Here is a 26907-nt window from a genome sequence, read left to right as displayed (position 1 = left end):
GAAAGAACCTAGGGTGAGCAAAGTAACTATTCGCAAAGGAATTTGGTTTAGGAGCTTTGTGAACATATCGAACTTGTGCAATTAAGGCTGGTTTAAATCTTTAGGATTTGCAAAGGAATTTGGAATACTGAGATTTAGACTTAGATAATTCTCGCAACGGAAGTTGGTTAGTTATAATTTCGTGATTTGAGTTCAAGAACCGTGCTTAAACCTGAGTCCTGATTAATCGATTGTTCTGCATTCATTGATTTCCTGAGAAACGCCCTAAGCCTAATCTGCATCCATCTGAATCTTACAAACCGTTTTTATTGCTGCTTAGTCTAATTCTGTTGCATTGCTATTTATTTACAATATTTCTGCTTAGCGTAATTCGATCTTTATAAGGTTTATTGAGTGATCTCTTGTCTCTGTGGTTCGACCCCTACATACTACAACTGCACATATGTGCTCTTGCAGAGTAGCTTAGGGATTAAACTTTGAGCATATCAAGTTTTGGCGCCGGGGACTTGATTTCGCCATTAAACATAGTTTTTGAGTTTCGACTAAGTTTGTCTTTCCAGTTTCCACTTTTGTTGCCTCTCTTGCTACAGATATCGTTTTCTCAATTCCTCCATCGCACTCAGGGACATCTATGTATGTGTAATGAGGATTTGATTGGGACTGTCCTTACTAGAAATTCCCTTAATGAAAATGGAGTTTTCATAAATGATAAGTAAGTTAGCCTATTTTCTCAAAAAGATTTCGAAGAGAAACGCTAAAAAAGAAAATTCAAAAAAATGCATTGGATAATAGTCAGTAATTGCATAAGTGAGGGGTGAGGAGGTCGTGGAAATATTTTGGTAGTCTAACTCTATGTTTAATCATATTTTTCTCATACACTACTTTCTGAAACTATGTGACTTTCAAAGTTATAGCCATGTAATTGTTTTACCAAAAAAAAAGTAATTATTTTACATTGCAATATTTCAACCCAAAAAATACTGATATATATATGGGACAATGACTATAAAGTACCAAAAAATATATTATATTATTAAAATATATCGAATGTTTTAAAAATTATTATATTGTCCGATTATGTTTTAAATGGCTATAATACCCTTAAATATGTTCTTATCAAAAAACATAATAACGAAATTGCCATTATATTTTTATTAGAACGAGGTAAATATTTACAATATTGCCACCGCTTTTAAACCACCGACAAAAATATGTCTACGAACTTTGATAACGTAGACATATTGGATTTGAATAGACTTAACGATTTTGGTAGACTTGTGCGTTGTACTTCATGATATTGTAGACTAAATTGGTAGACTTATTTGGCAGACCGTGTAGATTTATTTTCTGTCGTAAGACTGTAAAGGTAGACTTTTGAATTCGTAGACTTAGTTATGTAATTTATTTGACTGTAGACTTTTAGTGTCGACTTATTCGTTTAACGTGTAGACTTAAATGGAATCGATGAAATATGACTTCGTAGACTTATGTTGGATTTAGACTTATTATGTAAACTTCAGAAGTGGTAGACTTAGTGAGCAGACTTAATGTTATTAGAGGCAGATATATGGAAACGTAGTCCTAGACTTTTTGGTCTGTAAACTTAATAAAGTTATCTATGTGTGTGTAGACTGTTAGTTTAGACTTGTTCTTTGATAGTATAGACTTAATTGGAAACAAGAAAATCTGACTTCGTAGACTTATTGCTGATTTAGACTTATTATGGAAACCTATGTATAGGTAGACTTATAGAGTAGACTTACTATTTTTACAGATAGATTTTTTAATATGATGGTGTAGACTTGTTGGACGGTAGACTTAATCAAGTAATCTATTATAGTGTAGACTTTTAGTGTAGACTTGTTCTTCGACGAAGCAGACTTAAATGGAAACGAGGAAATATGACCTCGTAGACTTATTTTGGATTTAGACTTATTCTGTAAACCTCAGAAGAGGTAGACTTAGTGAGCAGACTTAATGTTATTGGAGGCAGATATATGGAAACGTAGTCCTAGACTTTTTGGTCTGTAGACTTAATAAAGTTATCTATGTCTGTGTAGACTTTTAGTTTAGACTTGTTCTTTAACAGTATAGACTTAAGTAGAAACGAGGAAATCTGACTTCGTAAACTTATTGCCGATTTAGACTTATTATGGAAACCTATGTAGAGGTAGACTTATAGAGTTGACTTACTGTTTTTACAGGCAGATTTTTTAATATGATGGTTTAGACTTGTTGGACGGTAAACTTAATCAAGTAATCTATTATAGTGTAGACTTTTAGTGTAGACTTGTTCTAGGAAATATGACTTCGTAGACTTATTTTGGATTTAGACTTATTCTGTAAACCTCAGAAGAGGTAGACTTAGTGAGCAGACTTAATGTTATTGGAGGCAGATATATGGAAATGTGGTCTTACACTTTTTGGTCTGTAGACTTAATAAAGTTATCTATGTCTGAGTAGACTTGTTACAGCCCAAACCCTTACCGGAACCGTTATTACAGATATCGGATTAAGGGAGAGTAGCCGTGCCGCGATGCGATGAGCATTGTCTTCTGAACTCGCGGATTTGAGACCACCGACGCTTGCCAAGTCGAAGTCGAAGTCGAAGATTTGAGGCAACCGCCGCTTGCAAAGTCCAAGAGATCCGTCCGTTAAACCGGAATCTCGGGTTCTGATGACGCAAAGAGGGTTTCGGCCGTGGAGATAAAAGAAAGAAGAGAAGATGAAAAGTTACTTTTTAGTAAATTAGATAAATGAGATAAATAAACATGATGTAAAATCTCAAAACTTTTCACTTATTTTTTTAAAATGGTATAATTGTAATATTATGAATTTTAAATGGGATACAAGTAATATCCAGAGTCTATTTTGTATCAAATGTAAAACTGGGTCTCTCTAATAATATTAGTAAATTTTTGGTATATTTTAGGTAATTTCCCTATATATATATATGATATAACGAGGAGAAGAAGAAAATGCGTAAAGGGAAAGGGAAGCGAGAGCATGCGTTACCAAAAGGGGACATCATGATTTTTGTGGCCTTTAAGGTATTCTATTAATTAATTAAAGTGTTTCTTGATTAGTTTAACAGCTTACTAAAAAGTAGGATTAGTAGAATTTTTTTTTCTTTTGTTCAAAGATTAGTAGACTTCTTTTTCCATTCTTTTATTAACAACTCCTACCAAAAAGTAGATATCCATCACTACTAATAGCCGAATAGTTAATACTGTAAGATCTATCAAATACAAAAGAAAAAAGCGTTTATTAGAATTTATGAAGTTTACTGTGATAAAATTAAAATCTACTATACTTTTTTTTTTGGTTGAAAATTTACTATACAAATATTCATATCGACGTATATGGTTATCTTAACCCAGTTTGAATACGACCGTTTTATGTTAGTGAATCTCAATACGTGTACGATATTAGGCTAACGATATATAGAGTTAGTCATAATTAAGCAGTAAAACGTTTTCTATGATCACATATGTGAATGTGAGGAAGTGCATACGCATACGTTACATATATTAAAAGATTTTTTTTTCCACTTGTAATAATATTTTCTTTGGTGCACGTATACAATTTAAATATAGACAACTGTGAATCATTTAATAAGTAACTTCCACATAGTGAGCATTTATTATGCGCTTAGTACTATCGAGTTTGTTTGATTTTCATTCTCCAGTTAAAGAGATTAAAACACCAGACTTTAGATTTGGTAAAAAAAACTTAAGATTTGGTGGAAAAACCACAGAAGTGAGATCATTGACCCGCTTATGTTTCTCTATTTTCCCGGTTTAAAGCTTGTCATAAAACCAAAAAAAAAAAAGAGAGTTAGAAAGCTAATTACACCACAACAAAAAAACAGTCAGTATACTTTTTCGTATTAAAACAATGAATGAGATTTATAAATAATGAAAGTCACGACTCACGACAGCTTTTTATGTTAACTGAGAACTGGGGAAATCATCGATTGCAAGTTCCATAGTTACTAGCTATCCCAAGTAATCATATAAATACATAGGACATAAATCACGGAACCTTTTTAAAATTATACAAATGCATTGCATATATCTATCTCTGCCAATAAAGTTATATTATATACAAATTTGAATGTGACAAGCCATATGCGGAGATATGATAGTATAGGCACCTAACCACTTTGCAAGAGTAAATTCGAAGGATGAAGTTGTGTCATTAATTTTGTCAAAAAACACTGTTGTTTCATTAACTCGTTGTCACTATCAGCAGTTTAATTAGTGAAATTAATTCTACCATATACTCGATCGCAATACAAACATTCAATTTTCACATTTTAATGTTAATTTATTATATAGCACTGTTTCAGATATCGTTAAAGTTTCCATATATGTTTCTATTTTTGTCAGAGATGAACGCAGTTAAGCAAACAAAAAATATAATAGTTGCTAAAAAGGTGTTATCTCCGCAAATTAAAAATGAGGAGGAGTCACTCTCCTTTTTGTATGTTCGGTTTGGTTACAGTAAATCACTATGCTCAGTCGGTTAATTACCTTTTAAATTTAGTTCTCTTTTAGATACTTTTGAATAAAGTAAAGGTAGTCAACGCTTAATCAAAAGTGTGAGAGATAACCACTGAAAGTAAAGCTAATTAAATTTTTCTTTGAATCGAGTAAACGCATATAATATCACGTCTACTTTTAAAACGCGTATTGACTTTGTTTAAGCTCCTTACATATTCTAATTTCTGACTTTCCACTGGAGATTCAATACTTCTATACTTGGATCTTACACTTTAGTTTAACTGTCCACGTTTTGAAATTTTAGTTCTATGAATCATACGATCTTTGTCGTTTTTAATAATCGCACGAATCTTAACCAAAAACTATTAATTTTGAAAACCTATCAAAAACCAGATACTCTTCCCATTTTAAACGTCCACCGAAAACATCTTTGTTTATGATATTATTTTTATCGACTTCCACCTAATCATTGTCTTAAAGGTGTAACTATATGTGATATATCACGTGAATTGAATTGCCATGGACATCTCATGAACACGGTTACCTGTTTTAGTCCCATGTAAAAATACATGTTTCCTGTTATTTATTTTGTTAAATTTTGTTTCTAATATATATCACGGAGAAAATTGAATTTTGAGAAGTTGATAATTTATCAATAAAATAAATGTTGGTTAAAGCCATGCTTCGATACATTTTGATTTTTAGAATCACAAAAAGTTTTTTGTTTGTTAAAAGAATCACCAAAAGTTTACTTAATAACTTTTTTGTTATTTGAAATATGGTGCAATTATTATTATTTTTTAAATGGATGTAAAAGCAAGTCGAGAATCTAAAACTAATTCTTAACACTCACATAAAAAAAAAAATCTAAACTAATTGAATGGAAATGAAAAAAAAAAGTTTACGCATATCACTCATATGCAGCCTTTGCCTTAAAAATTTAGGCGCTAAATTAGGAACGGACTATCCACAAGTTTTTTTATTATTATGCGTCGCAAGTTTTACCAGTTTTGAGCATACAGTATTTGATGTGTATATATTGTTGTATAAACAAGCAGAGACACGCGTATACATCTTTTTATAAATTGTAAAGGGCAAAAGCGAGAAAGTAGTTTATTCACTTCTTCTAATCCTTTTCTCTTTGAATTTTCTTCACTCTGCAACTTCCTCACCTTTCTATATTTACTTTCTATCTTCAATTTGTTGGGATCCCAAAGTTCCTTCTTTTTATTTTATTAGTATTATTTTTATTATCTTTCTAAAAAGCCATTTTTTGTGATCCATTTGAATCACAATTTGTCTAGTTCTCCCAATAATTCTTTTCGATTAATTTTTTCCTCCTTTAAATTAAATTAATGAAAAGGCAACCTTTTTTCCTCCTCGTCTTATAAAACCTATCTAAAGCCTTTTCATTTTTTTGGCCGGTGGATATTCTTCTGAATGAGTTCAGGCAAATCCTATATATTCCTTCTATTTTTTTTCTCCGATCGGGAAATTGAGGAACCCAGTTCTTAAAACTGTCTGAATAATTGAGAAACCCAACTCAAAAGATTCAATTTTTATTTCATTCTTAGCCTGAAAATATTAAAGATTCGACTTTTACATATATTTTTTTTAATTCCCACATATAATTGAAGAAAGAGGAAGAAAGAAGAGAGAGAGAGATAACACAGAGGTGGAAGAAGAACGATGAGAGCTGGTTTAAGTACCATCCAACAGACTCTGACGCCGGAGGCTGCCACCGTTTTAAACCAATCAATCTCCGAGGCGGCGCGTCGTAATCACGGCCAAACCACGCCGCTCCATGTCGCAGCCACTCTCCTTGCTTCTCCGGCGGGTTTTCTCCGACGAGCCTGCATCCGATCCCACCCCAATTCTTCCCACCCGCTTCAGTGCCGAGCCCTCGAGCTCTGCTTCAGCGTCGCCCTCGAGCGACTCCCAACCGCGACAACGACTCCGGCGAACGATCCACCGATCTCTAACGCCCTTATGGCGGCGCTGAAGCGAGCGCAAGCTCATCAACGCCGTGGATGTCCGGAGCAGCAGCAGCAGCCGTTGTTGGCGGTTAAAGTGGAGCTGGAGCAGCTCATTATCTCGATTTTGGATGACCCGAGTGTGAGTCGGGTCATGAGAGAGGCTAGCTTCTCTAGTCCCGCCGTCAAAGCCACAATCGAACAGTCGTTGAGTAGTAATCCGTCTAATCCGACGCCAATTCCGAGCGTTTCCTCCGTCGGGTTGAATTTCCGACCCGGTGGAGGTCCGATGACCCGGAATTCGTATCTAAATCCACGGTTGCAGCAGAACGCATCGGCGCAATCGGGGCTAAATAAGAACGACGACGTGGAGCGGGTCATGGAAATTTTGGGTCGGACGAAGAAGAAAAACCCGGTTTTAGTCGGAGATTCGGAGCCGGGTCGTGTGATTCGTGAGATCCTCAAGAGAATTGAAGCCGGAGAAGCTGGGAATTTATCGGTGAAGAACTCAAAGGTGATTCATTTCGAGGAAATCGATTCGGATAAGTCTGTGAGAATCAGGGAATTAGACGTGTTGCTCGAGACCCGGATGAAGAATTCGGATCCTGGCGGTGGCGGCGGAGTGATTCTCGATCTGGGAGACTTGAAATGGCTCGTGGAGCAACCGAGCTCAACGCAACCGCCGCAAACGCTCGCGGTGGAGGTAGGGAGGACGGCGGTGGCGGAGCTACGGAGGCTTTTGGAGAAATTCGAAGGAAGACTCTGGTTCATCGGAACCGCGACGTGCGAGACTTATCTAAGATGTCAGGTTTATCATCCATCAATGGAGACAGATTGGGATCTTCAAGCCGTATCGGTGGCAGCTAAAGCTCCGGCGACCGGCGTTTTCCCGAGGTGAGTGGTGTTTGAATTTCTTGTTTTAGTCAAAGAAAAATCTCAGCTTTATGAGAAATCTCAGCTAGATTTGATTAATTTTTCTCATTAGGCTTCCGAACAATTTGGGATCGTCGGTTCAATCATTTACGCCGTTGAAGAGCTTCGTGCCTACGAACAAGACATTGAAATGTTGTCCGCAATGTTCGCAAAGTTACGAGCGAGAGCTGTCTGAAATTGATTCAATGTCTCCGGAGGTTAAACCAGAAGTTGCTCAGCCGAAACAGCTTCCACAGTGGCTGTTGAAAGTTAAACCGGTCGATCGTTTACCTGTAAGTTTCAGTTATGCATATTCTCTTCCACAATTTGTCATGGCTCTAGAGTTGTATATCTTTCAAGTCTTGGAATTGTCAGGTGAATGAGATTATATTCAGTTCCTAACGTTTGCAATTCGAATCTTTTTTTTTTTTTTTTGTTACAGCAAGCAAAGATTGAAGAAGTGCAGAAAAAATGGAATGATGCGTGTGTGCGTCTTCATCCTAACTTTCATAGCAAGAACGAGAAGATCGTTCCGACTCCGATTCCTATATCGTTAACGACAAGCTCCTACGGTCCCAATCCGCTTCTTCGCCAGCCGTTGCAGCCTAAGTTACAGCCCAATAGAGAGTTGCGTGAGAGGGTACACTTGAAACCTATGAACTCTTTGGTGGCAGAACAAGCGAAGAAGAAGAGTCCTCCCGGGAGCCCGGTTCAGACAGATCTTGCCCTTGGAAGAACAGAGGTTTGTTAAATTTTGAATATTTGTATAAAACGTTTACTGAAATCCACAAAACCTTGACGTATTCGGTTTACTTGCGTATTCCAGGATTTGGAGAAAGCTGGTGATGTGCAAGTGAGAGACTTTCTCGGCTGTATATCGTCTGAGAACAACGAGAAGATCAGTGTTTTGCAAAAGGATAATCTTGAGAACTCTTTAGACATTGATTTGTTTAAGAAGCTTTTAAAAGGAATGACCGAGAAAGTTTGGTGGCAACACGACGCAGCCTCTGGTGTGGCTGCTACAGTTAGTCAATGCAAGCTCGGAAACGGGAAACGCCGCGGTGTTTTATCAAAGGGAGATGTGTGGTTACTGTTCTCAGGGCCAGACAGAGTTGGAAAAAGAAAAATGGTGTCGGCTCTGTCTTCTCTTGTATACGGGACAAATCCGACAATGATTCAGCTCGGGTCCAGACAAGATGGCTCTGGAGATGGGAATCATAACATCCGTGGTAAAACCGTGTTGGATAGGATTGCAGAAACCGTTAAGAGGAGTCCGTTCTCTGTAATCTTGCTTGAAGACATCGATGAAGCGGATATGTTGCTGCGTGGAAGCATAAAACGAGCTATGGATAGAGGAAGAATCACTGACTCTCATGGCCGTGAGATTAGTTTAGGTAACGTGATCTTTGTCATGACAGCGAGCTGGCATTCTCTAGAGATGAAAACGTCTTACAAAGACGATGAAGCGAAGCTCAGGGACGTTGCGAGCGAGAGCTGGCGTTTGAGGCTGAGTGTACGTGAGAAATTCGGGAAACGAAGAGCTAGCTGGCTGTGTAGCGACGAGGAGAGGCTGACTAAACCGAAGAAAGAACATGGATTATCCGGTTTGTCTTTCGATTTGAACCAAGCTGCTGATACGGACGATGGTTCGCACAACACGAGCGATCTAACGACAGATAATGATCAAGAAGAGCAAGGATTTAGCGGGAAGCTGTCTCTGCAATGCGTTCCTTTCGCGTTCCACGAGCTGGTAAGCCGTGTAGACGATGCTGTAGCGTTCAGGGCCGTTGATTTCGGAGCTGTGAGACGAAAGATCTCGGATACGTTGTCGGAGAGGTTCGCGAGAGTCGTGGGGGAATCGTTAACGATGGAAGTGGAAGACGAGGCGCTTCAAAGAATCTTGAGCGGAGTTTGGTTAGGCCTTACCGAGTTAGATGAGTGGATTGAGAAGGCGATTGTACCGGTTCTGAGCCAGCTCAAGGCTCGAGTTTCCTCTTCTGGTACTTATGGTGACCGTACGGTTGCTCGGCTCGAGCTGGACGAAGATTCCGGTGATCGGAGCGCCGGTGATTTGCTGCCGACGAGTATTACGTTGGCAGTTTGAATGAGTGAAAACAGAGTTTTGTTGTTGCAGTGGACTGTGGAAGGGCAGAGATGTAAATATGTCTCAACTGGTTTTGGCGGGGGAAAGTGAAAACAGTTAGGGGTAAAAAGAGTAAAAAAAAAGGTGTTTATAGTTTTTTTGTTTTATTTATTTACTTCACAGTCGTCTAGTTTTTTGTGTTTATGTATACGGGAGGGATGGTTTATGTAGCGATTATAGTTTATTTATTTGATAGATAAATAATGAAGATTAATAAAGCTGAAAGTATTTTTTATCAATAAAAAGTTAATCTTAAGAAGTTGGATTGATGCGTGAAAATTTAGGTTTTATTAGTCTTCATTCATTCGTATAAATCTAAAGTTCTAAACGAGGGATTGATTCTCGATTTAAGAAGGGTGTCAAAGCAGTTTTTAATTGCCGATAATCTGTAATTGGTTTTGCTTAGGTACAAAACGAAAAATATGAAAAAGAAAAAGACAAAAATTTGTAAAGGGCTAACAAAAAGTTTCTAGAAAAAGAAAGATAACACACTTAAATAGTTGAAAAGCTAAGGAAGATACCAAAAATATTAAATTAAAATAAGGTTGGTTCACTGAATGATGAACATTGCATGTGTTTCTTCGTTTAATTATATATTTATTCAATTATTGTTTGCATTTTGACATTTTCCTCATCCTCTTTTCTTATTTTTCCTTTTTTTGTTTGTTTTCTATTACAAATAATAACTACTACTCCCTCTGTTCAGAATTATTTGATGTTTAAAGTTTTTGCACACAGTTTAAAGATTCATTTAATTTTTATTTTTTCTATACTAAAAATATTATTTATAACTTATTTAAATATCATTCAGCCAATAATAAGAAGACAATCTGTAGAATATTATAGGTCAAAAACTATAAAAATTCTTTAAATTTTGCATTGAAAAATGAAAACATCAAATAATTCTGAACAAAAAAACCTTCTAAAACATCAAATAATTCTGAACAGAGGGAGTATTAAACTCTGTTTACAACAGCAAAAAGGCATGACGCAAGTCACAGATTTAATACTTTGATTAAAATATATGATCTAACGTATAGAACTATAAATGGTTAATTGTTTGTTTGCGCAGAGATAAGACTCTGATGTATTGTGAGGTCAGAATATTTAGTATCTTAATATATTGCTTGGATAACACTAAACATAACCTTTTCCCTTACATCATCTTCTTTGATTTATATAAGTAGAGATTAATTTGCCTAATTACCGTTTTGACTTTGTCAGTACTCCTAAATCTAAAAACCCCACTCCAACCGAATCAACGTATAGAATAGACTGCACTGCAGTCAACTCTGATAGATCGGAGAATAGATTTAATCAATGTATGACTTTGAATAAAATTAAATAATGTATGCTCAATAAATGTGAGAAAGATTGCAGCTTGTGGGGGAAAATTGGAGGATTCGCTATAAATTTATTTGACGCGTTTGATTTGGACAACTCAACTTCTTGTAGAGAAAAGTAAACTGTCTTTATATGTGTTTAGGAATCTCAAGAAATATCAAAAGCTGAATATATTTTTCTTGTAGAAATTCAATTTATATGTATAAAAATTTGGAAGATGAAGAAGATGTTTTTACCAAAAAAAAAATTGGAAGATGTAAATTTAGTGGAACTATATCAACTCTTATTTTCAAGCCCAAAAGGATTTAACTTTGAGAAAAAAGCTAAACAATCAAGGAAAAATGGGCCTGAAGGTTACTCAAAAAGGATCAGGGAGATTGTAAATTATGTAAAAAAAAATCTTATTTTAGTAGCTTATTTTTTTATTTCCAAAACAAACAAAACGTATCTTAAATTCAATTGCACTGCAAAGATAGTTAAATTCATCTTATTTTAGTAGCTTACTTTGATTTGCAAAACAAACAAAACGTTTCCAGACCAAATCCGATCTTAAAATGTAATATGAGAAAATTTAGGCACACATACGAACCAAGACTTCAAAGATCACAACTTAAAATCCGAAATTAAACATGAAAGTTTCATCAAGATCCAAAGGCTAACATAAAGCTAAACACAAGAGCCTAAAAACGAAAGATTAACATAAATTCAAAATTAAACATTATGTTTCGATAAAAGCATTAGAGACAAAAGTTTCATCTAAACTTAAAACTAGAAACCTCATTTCTTAACGAAATGAGCCTTGATAGATTGAACAAGACCTCTTTCGTGTAGAATCTCACATATGATTACATCTTCGAGCTTTGCATGGTTTCTCTTACAGACTTCGTCCCAGCTGTAAACCACAATACGATCTTTCCACTCTACAACTTTTCCCTCCACTTGCCCAAATCCATCGATGAGATTGATTGTTTCACCAAACTTCAAGTCATGGTCTTTTATTACTTGCTGAGCAATAACCTACAAGCAACCAATACACACAATAACAACAAAAAGTAATAAAAGAGGAAAAACATTATTGTTTTAAAAGATAGTTAAATGTATATAAAGAAACAACTTAGAGATGCATGAAAACAACATTATTACCATCATACGCCTATACGACGAAATTGGGATAAAGCAAGGGTTAGTGGGATCATCAAGATACATTGCAGGATCACCAATAGATTCAGCACGTTTCTTTTGCGAAGTCCCTCCTGATAAACAATATCACTCATTAACTATTTTTATTGAAAAAAAAAAAATACATTTTGATGAAAAACGAAAACTAGAAGGATAGTTTTGTACCTTTCTTTGAACTTCCATTAGATTTGTTAACTTCAGCAAGTGTTGTATCATCATCATCATCATCATCATCATCTTCATCGCTGCTTCCCAAAGATAGAGAAATAATCTTATTCTCATCATTGCTATCTTCTTCATTTTCCATGTCATGATCATCATCATCATCATCACTACTATTCCTTTCATCATCATCATCTGAAATTTCCTGTATTTTGATTGGAGATTTTGTCTCCACAACGAGTCCATTCCGGTAAATGCGCACAAAGAAGTTTCGGCAGCCATCGTAGCTGAATAAGAGAATGTCTCCGTGAATGGGACCATTGTCTGTGACAAACTTAGACCAACCATCTTCGAAGCTAATTGTCCCCTCTTGACTTATTGTCCATTTGACATTCCAGAAGTTTCCTTCTGGCTTCCGTAGAACAGCTGTCTGAGGCAGAGGATTTGGATAGTACATTCTGTAATCACTGGGGATTACCTACAAAATGAATATTACATTCAAAAGTGAAAAAAAGAGGATATATCTGAGAACAGAGGAACTTAACCAAATCCTAAGAGATGGAACAGAACCAAACTCTTAAGAAATCAAGAACAACTCCTAAACCATAAGAGATGAGTAACAGGACCAGACCCTAAGAGAATCAGAAACATAAACAGACCCTAAGAGAGCAATCATAACCACAAACCCTCAAGAAATCAGGAACCAAACCATTATACATCAGGAACAAACCCAAACCTTAAGAGGTCAGGAACAGAGTTACAGATTCGAAAACTAAAACCTAAGAAAATCAGGAACAGATGAATCAAGGAAGTTGAAAGTAGAACAGCATTCAGAACGATCAAGAAGAGAGGAGTCGGATTAAGAGTTAAAGAGAACAGTAACATTAAGTTCGAAGAACTGAGGAATCAATCAATGTCTAAAGTTGTACATATGGCATTATTATAGCAGAACATAAGACACACAAACTAGGGACCTCATCAAAATCATCTATATATTATTCTACAGTCTAACAGCAAACGTAATTTGGGGGAAGAAAGTTAAAATCTTTTTAAAAAAAACCAAAAAGAAAAAGCAAAACCAGAGAAAGAAAGATTATTACCAGACGTTGAGAAAGAGAGAGATCCTGGGAGTTGAAAGTGAAGCCGAAATCTGGGTAAGGAGAAAAAACCATCTTCTTCACCACAACAGTCTCTTACTTGCGTCTCGAATCCTGGAGTTGAAGAAGCTGTAGCTTTATGAAACTTCAAGCTTTTGTGCATACACCAAAATGTGTTTTGTGAAAAAAAAAAAAAAAAAAAAAAAAAAAAGTGTTTTGTGTGAGTGACTATAATGGAGTTTTTGGTGAGATCATACAGAAAATGACCGAAATGCCCCTAACTTTTCAAGTCCTGGTCGTAATTGAAACGTCATTTCTGATTAATGACATAAAGGCATTGGTATTTGGTAATAGAACGGGATATATTTGCAGAAGGCTTTGAAAGTTCTGTACCAGCGAAACTAAAAATGGAAACGATCCCACAAGAATTCAAATCTTTCAAAAATAAACTCACGAGAATAGCAAGTACTTTAGTAGATATCGACAACTACAAATCAGTTAATTATATAGGTTGCTCAGGCCAGCTTATAATGGTTCAGGAAAATAGATTAATATCAAGACCATGTTCGATATTGCAAAATGAAGAATTAATTATGAATTTCCTTTTTCCAATTATTATTACCACCAATCTTAAATATTTGTAGAATTTATCTACTTTTCCATATTAAATCTATGGAATTTATGTGAATGTAGATTTTTTTAAAGTTAATAGCTTATATAAGTCTTTGTTTATTATATTTTCCCAAAAGAATAAACAATGACATAGAAAGAACAATTTAAATACCATTTATTATTCGATATTCTTTAATGTGTGTTTATAAACATCATGTAAGTATACAAAAATATAAATGATTATATGATTATATTTTTTGTAATCATTAATCGAGAGAGATGAAGAAGCTGTGGGAAACAGTGTGTATAAATCCAAATTATGTTGGAAGCCCAACTAATATGGGCCGCAAAAAAAGTTGACAAAATGATAAATGTTGGAAACTTTCGACATTGCAGCAATAACTTGATCGAAATCTGCATCTTCTGAACAAATCTGGACCTGTCACTTTCAGGCTGCATCTCTCTGCTGTCACCGAAGATGATTCCTCTACTCCACTGAGTTTGATCGGATCTCTCTAAATCTCGACAGATTCGCTTCTGCCCTTCCCCATCGTTTAATTTCACATCACCTTGTTACTTTCTCTCGTTACCATGTTGGGCTTAATTTATGTGATTCAGTCTTGTTCTTTCTTTGATGTGTGTACGGCTATTTGGTCTATTGGGCCTGTTCGGCTTTCTAACATTTGCATAACCGTTTGTTGTAAAAAAATAGTAATCTAGGAAATAATTTTTGTAATCTACTTTGTGAAGAATGCACTACATGTAACAGCATCGAAAGATATACATTTTGTACGATAAACATTTACATTGCTAAAAAATAATGGCTTTTGCTACTCTGTAAATGTAAGCAACTAGAAAACTGTAATTTAGAAATGTCCCAAGACTTTCAATGCATGATCTCTTCCCCAACGACGATGGAATAGAGAAATGTTACTAGGATACATCTACGAATCTTCTATATAAACCAGTTCTTTGACCCCCAAAAAAAAAGAAAAAAAAAACTAGTAGCTTGAGTATTGAGTAATATTGACAAAAATGTATTTTCTGACCAAATAAATTGGACGATCAAAGTCGTCCTGTCCCACTTTCTATATTGGTATAAGAGATTCTTTGACTTAGACAATCTGAACGTTGAAGAATCGGTAATAAGCATGCATGGCTACACTTCCTCAGTTTTGAAAACTTGCTTTTTTGTTCCTTGTTTCTGAAAATAATTAAGAAATAAATATCAATATTAAAAGCCCATCAGAAACAAGAACAGAGAAAGAGACAGAAGCTTGACAATGTATTGTCACATCCCAAAATTTGTGATGATTACACCTATTTATACATTTGCAGCCTTTTGTTTGTTCTCTCCTCTTACATATAAAACGCCATTGAATACATTAAAACTGAATTACAGTAATTACTCACCCGTCCTTCATATTTGTTTAATTAGTCTAGTGTCCATCTGACATAAAGGAGTGTCCCTTAAAAACAGTATATATTCGTTACCAAATTTATTGCATGATATTAAGTTATATTTGTCGTCTATTTTTTCTTTAATATTTTAAATTGTCTAACTTTAACATTAGTATGAAACCTTCTTTCAAAAAATTAAAGCTTTACATTAATATGTCTTCAACTAAACTATATATATTTATGTACATATTCATCTTGTTTCGCCTTTTTTCTTTGAAATTGGTTCCGCTGTATATGACTGTGATTTATTTGAAGATAATACAATCTATTCTAAAAAGAGGTTAGTTATAAAAAAATACTATTAGCATAGAACAGATAAATATACGACATGAGTAAGGTTAGCTTTGTTTTTTCTTTGGTTATTTACTCGAGAGAGTTTTTTTTTTTTTGAAAGAGAATTTACTCGAGAGAGCTAGAGAAGGAAATTACAAAAACCCAATGAATCTCCTGTCTAGCTTTATATAAATAGATGTATTGATTATATCTTGGCGTTGGCTGTTTCAATTTTCAATTCTTTTATATTTCATTTTCTGAATTGGGAAACCCTATTTTCTTAAATGAGACGGAAAAAGAGAACAGAAGAATTATTACAGGTAAAAAGAAAAAGGAAAAAGGAGAGAGCTCAATTTCCTCATTCAGACGGTAAAAAAATGTGACAGAAACCAACAGTAAAAATCTTTAAACTGAGGCAAGTCTTGATAAGAAAAGCGAGCCAATGTGTGTCTTTTTTTTTAAGTAAATAAGTAATTTTCACGTTGAAACCTCTCAAAATTGTAATCCCTTCAAGAAAAATGAAGTTAAACATTTTCTTCTGATCAAAAAAATATGTTATTCATTTTCTTGCATGTGTCGTGTTAACTGCGGAGCATAATATGTGTTTTTTTTAACTAAAAAATGATAGCAGAAATATTTTACTTTACCCACAACACACAGTCTTTACGATTTCAAGAGCTTAACTCGAAATTCGTTTAACGTGTACTTTCAGCTATCGTTTGTATGGGCACTTGTGTTTTGTTGTGATATTTTTTTATTAATATATTTAGACTCTCTGACTATTGGTGGAATAAAATATAAGACTTATCAGTGTTACGTGTACAAGTAGATACTTTGTGTGTTCTTGATTTTTTATTTTGTCTCCATGCTTCATACATAATTACATATTACATAAATTTAAAATTGGAAATTACATACCGAAATTACATTCTTGAATACAGTATTAACCTATTTAATATATAAAAACTCTCGCTTCCATTAATGTCTTTTTCAATAAAGGTCTAGCTTCCGTTAATTCCATCCACTGATTTCCCTATATAAACGCAACTTCACCTGCCCTCTCACATCATCACTTCAGAGCAAAAGCATCATATCATTCCTCTCTATCTTGATCATGAGATGATCATCATCATCATAATTATCATGATATTTATGATCGTAATGATAGTGATCATTTCTGTCTATCAAGTTTTTTTAATTTCTCCGTTACACCATGGATGTACATTGGAACGCATTAGCATCTTACGAAGAAGAAGATCCCTTGGATACTAGTGTTCAATTGGCATTATCCTTGCTGAGCTTTTTTTTCTTTAAAAAAAAAAAAGAAATAAACTAATTTTCTTTCAATATTACATCAATTGAAAGTTTTTTCTATGTTTTAGTAGTTTTTTCTTGACCTTGCAAGGCTTATTAGTTTTGTATTGTTGTTTTCTTTTCTTTAATCTTTTATTTCTTTTTGTATTTTATTTGTTGTAATTCTGTTCTATCTATTCCTCCTGAGCTTTATGTAAATTTGTTATAATCTCATATATAATTTGTCTTTATTTTGTTGCTCGCATAAGTCTATCTATATATTGCTAAGTCTCCGCTTTTATTTATTTTTGTAATTTCTAAATCTTTGTTTATACATGTTTTTCGACGTTAAAGTTCACGTGGCTTGGCAAGAAATACACACTCGCACATAATGGATTATACATCGCGGACTTAACGGTCTTAGAAAACTTTCCGGTTTGATCGTTTCCCTTGAATTTGTAGAGCTGATTTCATAACAAAAGAAATTTAACAACTATGTCTCCGTATTATAATACAAGACGGTGTTTAATGCAAAGACAAAAAGGTGTTAGATGATTGAACACTAAAAATGGACCATATATAGGCGACCATTTCCAAATTTTCGGATTGACATAGATCCAATAAGACCCTCTCACATAATATATAGGATTAAACGTAATTTAACGATCGTTTTTTTTTTTTATATACTTTATACTTTTGACTTTGTAGCTTTGACTTGTGAATATATCTTGAAGTATTACTTTACATGCTTACATTACATCTGAAGCATGTTTGAAAAAGGTGAAAACGTATGTCATGACACTCACACAATCACCACAAGAGATACGATAGAAGGCGTTCCTTATTTTAAAGCCGTTTGATATATACAAACTTGAAAATTAGAAGTTAAGAATCCGCTTGTTAAAGTAAAATGTTTAAGCTTGTCAAACTAATCGCTTTCTAGAACACCGACACTTTTTTTTTTGGAAATTTCAGATAACTCAACTCTACCATAGGGTTTCTCGTAATGTCTCATCTCCTATTTCTCTGAATTGATCATCATTCTTAATCGTGATTTAGATCCAAAACACTTTAAAGTTAGATTTCAACTCAATCCTAGAGTATGTTTCTCTGTCTCGTGACAATTATCTTCCGTATTTATGGATAATATGATATTAAAATGACAATTAGGCGACATAGAAAGGATACGAAGCTTTTCTCTTTGAGGTATTCATTCTCGTTAGTTCTTCTCCTATTTTTTTTTTTTTTTCCATTTGTAAAGTCCAATTTTTGTCTTCTCTCCGTTATTCATTTGATGGTGCCTTCTGGGGCTTATGTGACTTTTAATATGTTTAGAATGAGTAATTAGTTCTATGTAATGTTTCTCTCTCTTTTTCCAAAGTGTTCATTACTTGCAAGTCGAAACTGACTCTTGTGAAATTGATGAATGCTCTCAGTGTAAACAACAAAGCCAAAAATAACTATACTGCATATTTTTCTCAATGTAAACGGCAAAGCCAAATTAATTATATTTATTATAACATTTTCAATTATTACAAAATGAATAATCACCACACCAATGACACCATTCACAGAACCAATTGGCACATCTTTTTCTCCCAAAAAATGGGAACAAAAATTGAAAAAAAAAAGGAAAAAAAAAACGGCGACTGCGTTTGCGTCAGCAAGCACTTCCACCGGTAGTAACACAATGGTTAAGTGCAGAAAACCAAGAACGTTTTCCTTCAACCTGCGACGTCGATCTCCTGAACCCTAAACCAGATCTTGAATACGATCCATTCATTAACCGGCTTTGCGGTTCGTCAACATCCGAGCCACCGAGGCAGAGACTTGGAGGGAACCGATGGCAGCTAAGAGACCGAAACGATGATGATTGTGAAATTCGAGAACCAGCTCTTGAGACAACCGGTTTACAACTGTAGTGAGGGTTGGTGAGGAGAGCTGTGTCTAAGACATCAGAGGAGCAAGTGCAAAAGGACAAGGAGATGCTTGTTCTTGATGATGTTGCTGTTGTTGTTGCTCTTGTATGGGGAAGCTTGGTGAAAGAGACAATGCCGTAGCGACAAAGTGGACATGGGACTGAGCCTGGTGTGGCTTTCGATGTCTTGGACGATGTTATGTTCGTGGTGCTTAGATATAATGCACAGTTTGTGCAGAACTCATGACCACATCCTGTTATGTCACACACACACACACACATACACAATCATTTCAATGTTCTAACTAAGCAAGATTGGATTTAAGCAAGATACATTACCATCTGCGGATACAGTGCACTTCTTTTCCAAACAAACAGCACAAGGGTCACGACATGGAGTGAGGCAATCGTTTCCTCGCCAGCCGCATTCTCTGAAACCCACAAACGAGAAAGATCATTCAATCTCAGAGATTCTGTTGATCACATTGGGTGTTTCAATTAGGTGAAAGGGTTTTACTTACTGAGCAATCTTGACAATGCTCATTAGAGGAAGGCAGAGGAAAGGAGAGGGGACTTTTGGCTGATGGCTTTGTGGCTGCTCTGTGGTTCGGTTCAGGGTTTCTTCCAGCCAGTTCCGGTGCCATGAACGAGCAACCATCAATGGCGTCCATCTAAAACCAAAGACACCAAACGAATAAAGACACTGCGGTATATACCAAACTGTTGGACTGGGTTTTGCAGGCAGAGAAACAGAGAGAAGATCTAACCCATTGGAGTTTACGGCAGATAAAGAGGCACCCTTATCGATCAAAAGCTGAGAAAAAACAAATGCGAAATGAATTCATATAAACATAAACAGAGGAAACAAAACATTTGTTCAAACGGATTGTTCAGCATCATGATAGCCTGGTTAAGCATGTATATACCTGGCAACACTGCGTGTTTCCGCCACATGAAGCATAATGGAGAGCTGTACTCCCAGCACCTTCAGTATAGAACCAAAGAGCCAAAGCGAAAAAAAAAATATAGGCTTTAGCTTTTCCCTTAAAGGGTCTTATAATCAATCAGGGGAATATGATAATAACCTATAAGATCTATTGTGGTTCCATCTTCCACAGTGACCTGAGTAACCGAAGCTCCCAAATCCAAGAGTAACTGCACCGTCTCAATGTGTCCGTTAAGAGCCGCCACATGAAGAGGTGTGATTCCTCCATCTGCTGCTCTGCTTATCACTTCGTGAAGAACACTACACACATTCAAAACAACACAAAAAAAAACACGTTCAACTAGTCATGCCACTGATGCCGTTAAAGCTTAACTCTTTAAAACACTTTTGACCTTGGATCAAATCCAGCAATTGAGGATTTCTTATTCTTCAACAGGCTCCAGCAATTAGGGACACTTGGTATGTACTCGGAAAGAAGTATCCTGATACACCGAGGGTGACCGTTTAGAGCCGCGAGGTGCAGAGCAGTACCGCCATTTAGGTAGTCTGATCTGTGAATCTAAAACCCCAACATAAGCAAGTAAGCACAATCATTATCTCAATCACTGAAATCAAAAATCTGACAAATATCACATTTAGGAATTGATAAAAAGCCTTACATTAGCACCAAAAAGAATCAGGATCAAAACAACCTCCCAATGACCATGTTGACAAGCTTGCATCAAAGCCGTCTGTGTCCAAAATTTCCATAAGTTCTTGTATTTCAGATTTACTTAAGCAATATGTAAAGAAGCAAGACAGCAAGTAATAAAGAGCTATTATTACCTGTCCACGGTAGTTCCGGAGATTAATATCAACTCCTGATTCCACCAACAGAGAAACTATCTGGAGAAGATAAACAAACCCAAATCAGGATCAGGATCAGGATCATCATCATCACCATAAAGGTCAGAACTTTTGGGAATAAAATGTTGATTCCAATTATTGATCTTTTCAATAATTGGGGATTGAGATTCGGGGGTTACCTCGTGGTGGCCTTGAGCGGCGGAGTAATGGAGAGGAGAGTTGCGAACGCCGAAAGTGGAGTAGCGAGCGAGTCTTGGGTTGTAATCTAAGAGAGCCTTGGCTTCCTGTAAATCGCCGTCTCTGGCCGCTGATACTAAGCGTTCGCCGGACGCGGAACAACCGAATGAATTTCCGACGAGGCTCAGAAACCTCATCGCTTTATGGTACAAAGCTGAAATCTTGATCGGATTCCCAAAACAATCAAGATGAACCCTAACCGATCCTCATAAAACGAAAAATCTTTTGGATTTCCAATTGCAGCAAGTGATCATATATTTACAATTCGAAAATCAGCTCGAAAGAATCAGAGAAGTAGAATACACAACTGGAGAAATTCTCCTCTTCGAATGATTAAAACATCTATTGGGGGATTTGTTGTTCTTAATTCTCTCATGCACAGATCATCATCATCCCACTTTTAGAAAGAAGAAAACTCTAAAGAATTTACCACCAAAACCAAAAAAAAAAGTCAAAACTTTTAGAGGAAAGATCATCCAGAAAACCTCTCTGAAAATGGTAATCCAGACGAAGAAAAAAAATATTAAAAAAGGTTTTTTTTTTTAATAATAAACCACAACAAATCGGTGGTGATTCTTTATTTAAACCAAAAATGGAAAAGAATCGATCTTTCTAACTTTTTATTTTTTAGGTGTGTGTGTGGAGGAATTCCAATTCCTAATGTGTTTGAGATAGTGACCGTAATTAATTGACTTTAAATTTTCAGGACTTAAAAAAAGAAGAAGACTAAAACCAAAAGAGAATAACGTTGTGGCCAGAGGATTATTCCGTACCGACAAACCAATCACCGGAATTCGCGCGTTTCGTTTTGATCAAAATCTCATAAGTATATGATTCTAGTCACAGTGAAAAAAAGACATTCTCTCGTTCATTCACCAGAAGCAAGCTTTTTCTAAATGTTATACTCCTACATAAATGAATAAAAAAGAGCTTCTCTTTATGTCAACAATACAATTTATTAATCAACTCTTCAAAATAACATGAAACTTAATGTGAACAACGTATAATAATGAAATGTGGAGTAGCATGTGGGTCGTGTCAAGTTAAGGGTATAATTTCGCATCTGCATAGCAAACCTATAATTAATGAATGACTTGAATTTTTAACAAATAAAAAAATCCAACTATTGATGAGTTGGTTTCTTCTCAAAATCTCTTGTATGTAAATAAATGATCCCTCCCTCTCTCACTCCACCCTCTCAAATCTTCCAGTTTCGATATGTTTAGTTTTATTTTTCAAGGATTTGATCAACTGATTCGTAATCAAGTTTTACTCGGTGTCGTTAAAGTTTAAACCCAATCCAATGATTCTATCCAATTACAAGAATATGAAGTTTCGAACCAAAAACCGACACAAATTTCGAAAAAAATGCTAATCGGTTTGGAGCAGAAAACTGATAACCGTGGCTCCGTTGGTCCCGGTCCAGTCGGTTTGGTTTGTGCCGTATACACCAGGCTGAATTTTGACTATTTAGCACGTGCACATGGCTAAGACACGTGTCAATCTCAATGCGAAGCCCTAAGCACCGGCAACTAGAAGAACCGGCGGCGACGAACTGGTTGGAGCTTTGTCGGGAGAGAATTATCTTTTAGAAATAAGGAAAATTTTCAAAAAGGAGTCTCTTTTGAGTTTTCGTAGATTTAGTCGGCGTAAGACGCTTGCTATATATTGTAATTCGCTACGCAGGAGCAGTCTCACAAGCGAATTTGGGTCACATCGAAATGCAAAACCTCAAGCGTCGGAAACTAGAAGAACCGGCGGCGAACTGGTCGAATCTTTGTCGGGATGTGATCCAGATGGTGTTAGAGAGGCTGAGCGCAACCGATTTCGATCGAGCGAAGGTGGTTTGCTCGGCATGGCGATCTGCTTCGAGAGAAAGCGTGCGGAAACAAAACAGAGCCCCGTGGCTGATTCTCTTCCCTTACGAGAGATCTTATGGGTATTCTTGTGGCATGTCGAATCCTACAGAGAAAGGTTTGTTTTTTAGAAGTCGAAGTCTAGGCGTGGAGTTTACGCAGAGTCGGTGTATTGCCACTTGCGGAAGCTGGCTCCTCATGTATGTTCGCCATCGACCAAAGCTCTACATTCTCAATCCCTTAACCCGCGAGAGAATCGTCCTCCCTCCCATGGAATCCCGGAAATACGACCCTGAAGAAGAAGAAGATTCTCGTCTTTGGAGGCTCGAGAATACACCATCCAAAAGAGACCTTGCTCTCACGTGCGAGATCAGAGACCTATCATCGGATACAAAGCAGTCTTGTGGGTTGACGAGAGAAGCAAAGATTACGTGGTCTTGTGGTCTCTTGGCTACCGTTATCTCTTCTTCTCCAGGAAAGGTGACGACTTTTGGAAGCTGTTTCCTTATGCCACGACTTGGTGGAAAGACCTTGTATACAAAGACCACAGGCTCTACGTCTTTACTCAACTTCTTTCCATCGAGATCTACGATTTCTCTGGGGACTCTCTTGTTGAAGTAGCTCCTCGTCCATGTGCCTACCTTCTTCCTCCTTACTTGTATGATTCCTCCACCACAAGGATTGCTGTTACTCCATGTGGAGGGCTTCTCTTGGTCAGATGCTACAACAACAACAGCTTCTACGTTTACAGGATGAACCATGACACCAAATTATGGGATGTTATGGCTTCGTTGGGCGACCAGGCTTTGATCTTCGACCTTGGAATCACTCTGCCCGCCAAAGATGTTCCAGGAATCAAGCCAGACTCCATCTATTTTAGTGGTCCTGGTTGTGGAACTAAATATATATCTATCTTCAATCTAGCTACGCGCAAGGTCGAACCGTTTGTGCCTTCTTCAACTAGGAAGTTCTTTGATGCTCGGTGGTTCATCCCAAATGTGTGATGTAGAATGTGTTGCAAGTTTGGGTGAGACTCTTATTATATTTTTCCTTTCGATTGCAAATTGTGAAATGTTGGTCTGGGAAACATCTCCCAACCGGTTTGATCAATATCCTTGCATTGAAAATTATAAATCTTGCTCACAGTATATTTTATTATTCATTAACCAAGGCAGCAAAAGAGGGTCTTACTAGTCATAGAAAGGTTCAAATGTGCAGTTCCAGCTTGTTTAACTTTTTTTTTGTTTGATTTGTGTTGCCAGTTTAATCAGTGCTTTGTTATCTGCTATGTTGTATCCATCCATTAGGAGAAGAGCTTAATGCCCACATTCCAGAATCTTTAAAAATTTTAGGAACAAGTGTACAGATATTCTTCTGACTTATCTAAGTTGTATCTTTAGACACGAAGAAGCTATTCTTGCTATTGCTAGGCAAATGATGTGACCAATTTTCTCATGTCGGCAAGTACAAATGAATCATTTACCAATGTCTTGATTGCATTATGTTTCAGGTTCTATGTGCTCTCATGAGTACATTGAACGGTTTTGTGGACTTTTTTGCAGTTCATTGTCACTTTATTAAGCTCAAGCCACAGTTCGTAAACCGCAGAGTGCCAAGCAAGGAGAGCTAACAATTGCTGACTCTTACACCTGTTTGGGTAACAACAAACCTCTCTAAATCCATTATATTTCTTTCCCCTTCTTGACCTCAACTAGCTATGCTTGTCTGTGATGTAAATGTTGCTTGAAAGAAGATAGCATTAATATCTATTTAACTTTTGACCACTTTAGCACAATGCAGGTTTTGTTTTTGTATTCTTTGTGAAAATATCGATTCTGTTTGTAAAAGAACAACAATACCTGACTTTTGGTAAGTAAGAAGCTGGCTTCTAATGGTATTCTTAAAATTAAACATAGAACAATAATGGCATCGAGTATGTAAGATAAAAAAAAGAAAATGGGATTTTTGACAAACCAATCTGAATTGTTAAAGTAAATCAACCTTCTCTAAATATATCTCTGTTCAGCTGTTGAAAAATTTAACTTGTCTATATATATATATCTATCGGTTAAATTTCTCAAAAAGTCGAACCTCCTCTGTCAATTTTCTCATTTGACTTGGCAGTCTCTAAATGCCAAGACAAACCCCAACTGTATATCCATTAATACCATGTTTTGTCCTTTTGATTAACAGAAACAATCAAAGACCTCTCAATGCCAACTCCAATGGCTTATGCTCTCTTGGGATTTTCTCTAACTGCTTACAGTCCAAATTAACTTATCTCTTTTATCACTTATTCTTTTTCTCATCTCCCTTCTCGAGAAAACATGAACCAGAAAGCTGATTCCTTTCTCTCTATTTCCTCAGTTACATCTTTATCTAACTTTCCAACAGACAATAGCTTTGATCTGAAAGCCAAGATCAGTCCCACCGCAATTTATGCTATCACTCTCATTTCTGTCATCTTCTTTGTCTCTGCTTTGCTTCACCTTCTCGTCAGATTCTTACTCAGATCCCGAACCCGACTTAACGACGCCTACGAAGGTTGTTCTCAAATTTTAAAGATTTGTTTTTGAAAGTCTTTTCCTCTGTCTCTGAATTGCTTACAAAAATGGTTTTCTACTTTCTTGGCATTACAGAGACTGCGAGTGCGATGGATATGCAAGGTCAAGTTCAGACAATGTTCAATCTCCATGACACAGGAGTTGACCAATCATTTATCGATGCATTGCCTTTGTTTCATTACAAGAAAATAATTGGTCTCAGACACGACGTCCCCTTTGATTGTCCCGTCTGTCTCTGCGAGTTCAAACCCGAAGACGAGCTCCGGCTTCTGCCCAAATGCAGCCACGCATTCCACGTGGGATGCATCGACACGTGGCTCCTCACAAACTCAATCTGTCCTCTCTGCAGAGACAACCTCGTCCTCAGCGTCACCGCTTTGTCCTCCCCTGTTTTTCTTCTGCTTGAATCTGATGGTGAGAGTTTCCAAGACTCCGGTTCGCATCTCGGGTCAATTATCCATTTCGATGACGTCGGTTTGAAAGCATCTGACATCTCGGTTGAACACGATGAATGCAAGCCGGAGAATGATGAAAGAGTTGTTCTTGTTTAGCTAGGCAAGTTATAGAACATTGATGCTAGTAAAGTTGTTTATGAAATCGAACCCAAAATTCAATAAATTATTAAGGAAGAAAAAGTAGTATAGTTTTGTTTTGTAATATTATTCGTTAAATTGAAACAGAGGACAAGAAAATAGGTGGCACAAGAAGATGCTTTTCAATGGGGTGTATTAATTATGTGATGCCAGAAAACACTCTCTTGCAAGCTCATGTAGCAATGAACAAGAAATGACATCTCTGTTTTTTTTTTCAGTGTTTGTAAATCTTAAAAAGGAAAAAAAAATCTAAATTTTAGATTAACTTGAAACGAAAAAATTAGTTTTAAAATTAAGGATATGTTCAATTAAAACTAGAATCAAAAAAGCTTTTCATCTAGGATAAGGGCTGGCATTGGATTAAAGCTCATGAAACTTCACATGGATCTTGATCTTCTTGCTTCTACTAAGAGCATCTCCAATGTATTCCTCCATTTTTATCTCTAAAATGGAAGAACTGCAAAATGGAGTTGAATTTCTCTCCAATATATTCTTCTATTTTCAACTTCAAAAATAATATTCTAAATATATTCTTCATTTTATATTATTGTTAATTACTAATAATATACTTCATTTATAAAAATTACAAATGAACCCATTTATTTTTTTCACTTAAAACTTCTATAAATTATAATATTATTTTAAATTCAACTATTATAATATGCAAATAATACTACACACCATTTAAAATAATAAAATAAAGTACATTTTAATTTTATGTATTTCTTATGCATTTTTAATTTTATGTTATTTTTAGTTTCAGTTAATCTTCTTATATTTTTTTATTTTTTATTCTCAATTTTAAATCTATTTATCTTTAATTTTAAATTAAATATATATAATATAAATGATTAAATTATAAATAAAAAATATAGTTTTAAGAATTAATGAAAAGTAAAAGATTATCTTGTAAATAAAAAAGTTCACCTGCAAAATGGCGTTGAAAATAGGGTTACTTCATATTTGGAGGAAAAAATGGCATTCTTCCATTTT

General features: G+C 35.7%; 5 protein-coding genes across 6 annotated transcripts; 3 read left to right on the top strand and 2 right to left on the bottom strand.

The window, feature by feature from the left end:
- The first annotated feature begins 5900 nt into the window (after positions 1–5900).
- Positions 5901–9757, top strand: LOC18016452 (protein SUPPRESSOR OF MAX2 1). Its single transcript, XM_006401114.2, has 4 exons — positions 5901–7372; positions 7464–7683; positions 7833–8132; positions 8217–9757. Exons 1-4 carry the CDS (start codon positions 6195–6197, stop codon positions 9492–9494), a joined length of 2976 nt encoding a protein of 991 aa, XP_006401177.1. The 5' UTR covers positions 5901–6194; the 3' UTR covers positions 9495–9757.
- A 1713-nt stretch (positions 9758–11470) lies between these two features.
- Positions 11471–13477, bottom strand: LOC18016451 (B3 domain-containing protein At5g57720). The gene is made up of 4 exons (XM_006401113.2): positions 13319–13477; positions 12222–12696; positions 12021–12130; positions 11471–11894 (listed from the first exon to the last, which is right to left on the bottom strand). Exons 1-4 carry the CDS (start codon positions 13388–13390, stop codon positions 11655–11657), a joined length of 897 nt encoding a protein of 298 aa, XP_006401176.1. The 5' UTR covers positions 13391–13477; the 3' UTR covers positions 11471–11654.
- Positions 13478–18424: 4947 nt separating this feature from the next.
- LOC18016450 (E3 ubiquitin-protein ligase XBAT32) lies at positions 18425–21394 on the bottom strand. Its single transcript, XM_006401112.2, has 10 exons — positions 20844–21394; positions 20644–20703; positions 20478–20549; positions 20211–20377; positions 19958–20118; positions 19799–19857; positions 19640–19686; positions 19394–19543; positions 19212–19303; positions 18425–19126 (listed from the first exon to the last, which is right to left on the bottom strand). The coding sequence occupies exons 1-10, from the start codon at positions 21036–21038 to the stop codon at positions 18615–18617; spliced, it is 1515 nt and encodes a 504-aa protein (XP_006401175.1). The 5' UTR covers positions 21039–21394; the 3' UTR covers positions 18425–18614.
- Positions 21395–22622: 1228 nt separating this feature from the next.
- On the top strand, positions 22623–23761 carry LOC18016449 (putative F-box protein At4g17565). The gene is made up of 2 exons (XM_024156824.1): positions 22623–23191; positions 23233–23761. The coding sequence occupies exons 1-2, from the start codon at positions 22623–22625 to the stop codon at positions 23759–23761; spliced, it is 1098 nt and encodes a 365-aa protein (XP_024012592.1).
- On the top strand, positions 23415–26010 carry LOC18016448 (putative RING-H2 finger protein ATL50). Of its 2 annotated transcripts, XM_024156869.1 has the most exons (4): positions 23631–23784; positions 24320–24414; positions 24951–25301; positions 25397–26010. In XM_024156869.1, the coding sequence occupies exons 3-4, from the start codon at positions 25085–25087 to the stop codon at positions 25870–25872; spliced, it is 693 nt and encodes a 230-aa protein (XP_024012637.1). In that variant the 5' UTR covers positions 23631–23784; positions 24320–24414; positions 24951–25084; the 3' UTR covers positions 25873–26010. The 2 variants fall into 2 exon arrangements, with proteins under 2 accessions (XP_006401173.1, XP_024012637.1); XM_006401110.2 differs by having other exon boundaries at positions 23415–24414.
- The last annotated feature ends 897 nt before the right edge of the window (positions 26011–26907 follow it).

Source organism: Eutrema salsugineum, unplaced genomic scaffold (assembly GCF_000478725.1).
Source record: "Eutrema salsugineum unplaced genomic scaffold, Eutsalg1_0 scaffold_2, whole genome shotgun sequence".
Classification (NCBI taxonomy): domain Eukaryota; kingdom Viridiplantae; phylum Streptophyta; class Magnoliopsida; order Brassicales; family Brassicaceae; genus Eutrema; species Eutrema salsugineum.
This window is presented reverse-complemented; position numbering and strand designations above follow the sequence as displayed.

What these genes read in the sequence shown, in the direction of transcription:
- LOC18016448 (XM_006401110.2), top strand. Translation starts at nt 25,085, where the DNA reads ATGAACCAGAAAGCTGATTCCTTTCTCTCTATTTCCTCAGTTACATCT. An exon ending in ACTTAACGACGCCTACGAAG is followed by an intron (nt 25,302 to 25,396) that starts GTTGTTCTCAAA and finishes TTGGCATTACAG; the next exon opens with AGACTGCGAGTGCGATGGAT.
- LOC18016449 (XM_024156824.1), top strand. Translation starts at nt 22,623, where the DNA reads ATGCAAAACCTCAAGCGTCGGAAACTAGAAGAACCGGCGGCGAACTGG. An exon ending in AGAGAAGCAAAGATTACGTG is followed by an intron (nt 23,192 to 23,232) that starts GTCTTGTGGTCT and finishes CTTCTTCTCCAG; the next exon opens with GAAAGGTGACGACTTTTGGA.
- LOC18016451 (XM_006401113.2), bottom strand. Translation starts at nt 13,390, where the DNA reads ATGGTTTTTTCTCCTTACCCAGATTTCGGCTTCACTTTCAACTCCCAG. An exon ending in TAATGGAAGTTCAAAGAAAG is followed by an intron (nt 12,131 to 12,221) that starts GTACAAAACTAT and finishes ATTGTTTATCAG; the next exon opens with GAGGGACTTCGCAAAAGAAA. An exon ending in CGTCGTATAGGCGTATGATG is followed by an intron (nt 11,895 to 12,020) that starts GTAATAATGTTG and finishes GGTTGCTTGTAG; the next exon opens with GTTATTGCTCAGCAAGTAAT.
- LOC18016450 (XM_006401112.2), bottom strand. Translation starts at nt 21,038, where the DNA reads ATGAGGTTTCTGAGCCTCGTCGGAAATTCATTCGGTTGTTCCGCGTCC. An exon ending in TCCGGAACTACCGTGGACAG is followed by an intron (nt 20,550 to 20,643) that starts GTAATAATAGCT and finishes TTTTGGACACAG; the next exon opens with ACGGCTTTGATGCAAGCTTG. An exon ending in GAAACACGCAGTGTTGCCAG is followed by an intron (nt 19,687 to 19,798) that starts GTATATACATGC and finishes GTTTTTTCTCAG; the next exon opens with CTTTTGATCGATAAGGGTGC.
- LOC18016452 (XM_006401114.2), top strand. Translation starts at nt 6,195, where the DNA reads ATGAGAGCTGGTTTAAGTACCATCCAACAGACTCTGACGCCGGAGGCT. An exon ending in GCGACCGGCGTTTTCCCGAG is followed by an intron (nt 7,373 to 7,463) that starts GTGAGTGGTGTT and finishes TTTTCTCATTAG; the next exon opens with GCTTCCGAACAATTTGGGAT. An exon ending in TTGCCCTTGGAAGAACAGAG is followed by an intron (nt 8,133 to 8,216) that starts GTTTGTTAAATT and finishes TGCGTATTCCAG; the next exon opens with GATTTGGAGAAAGCTGGTGA.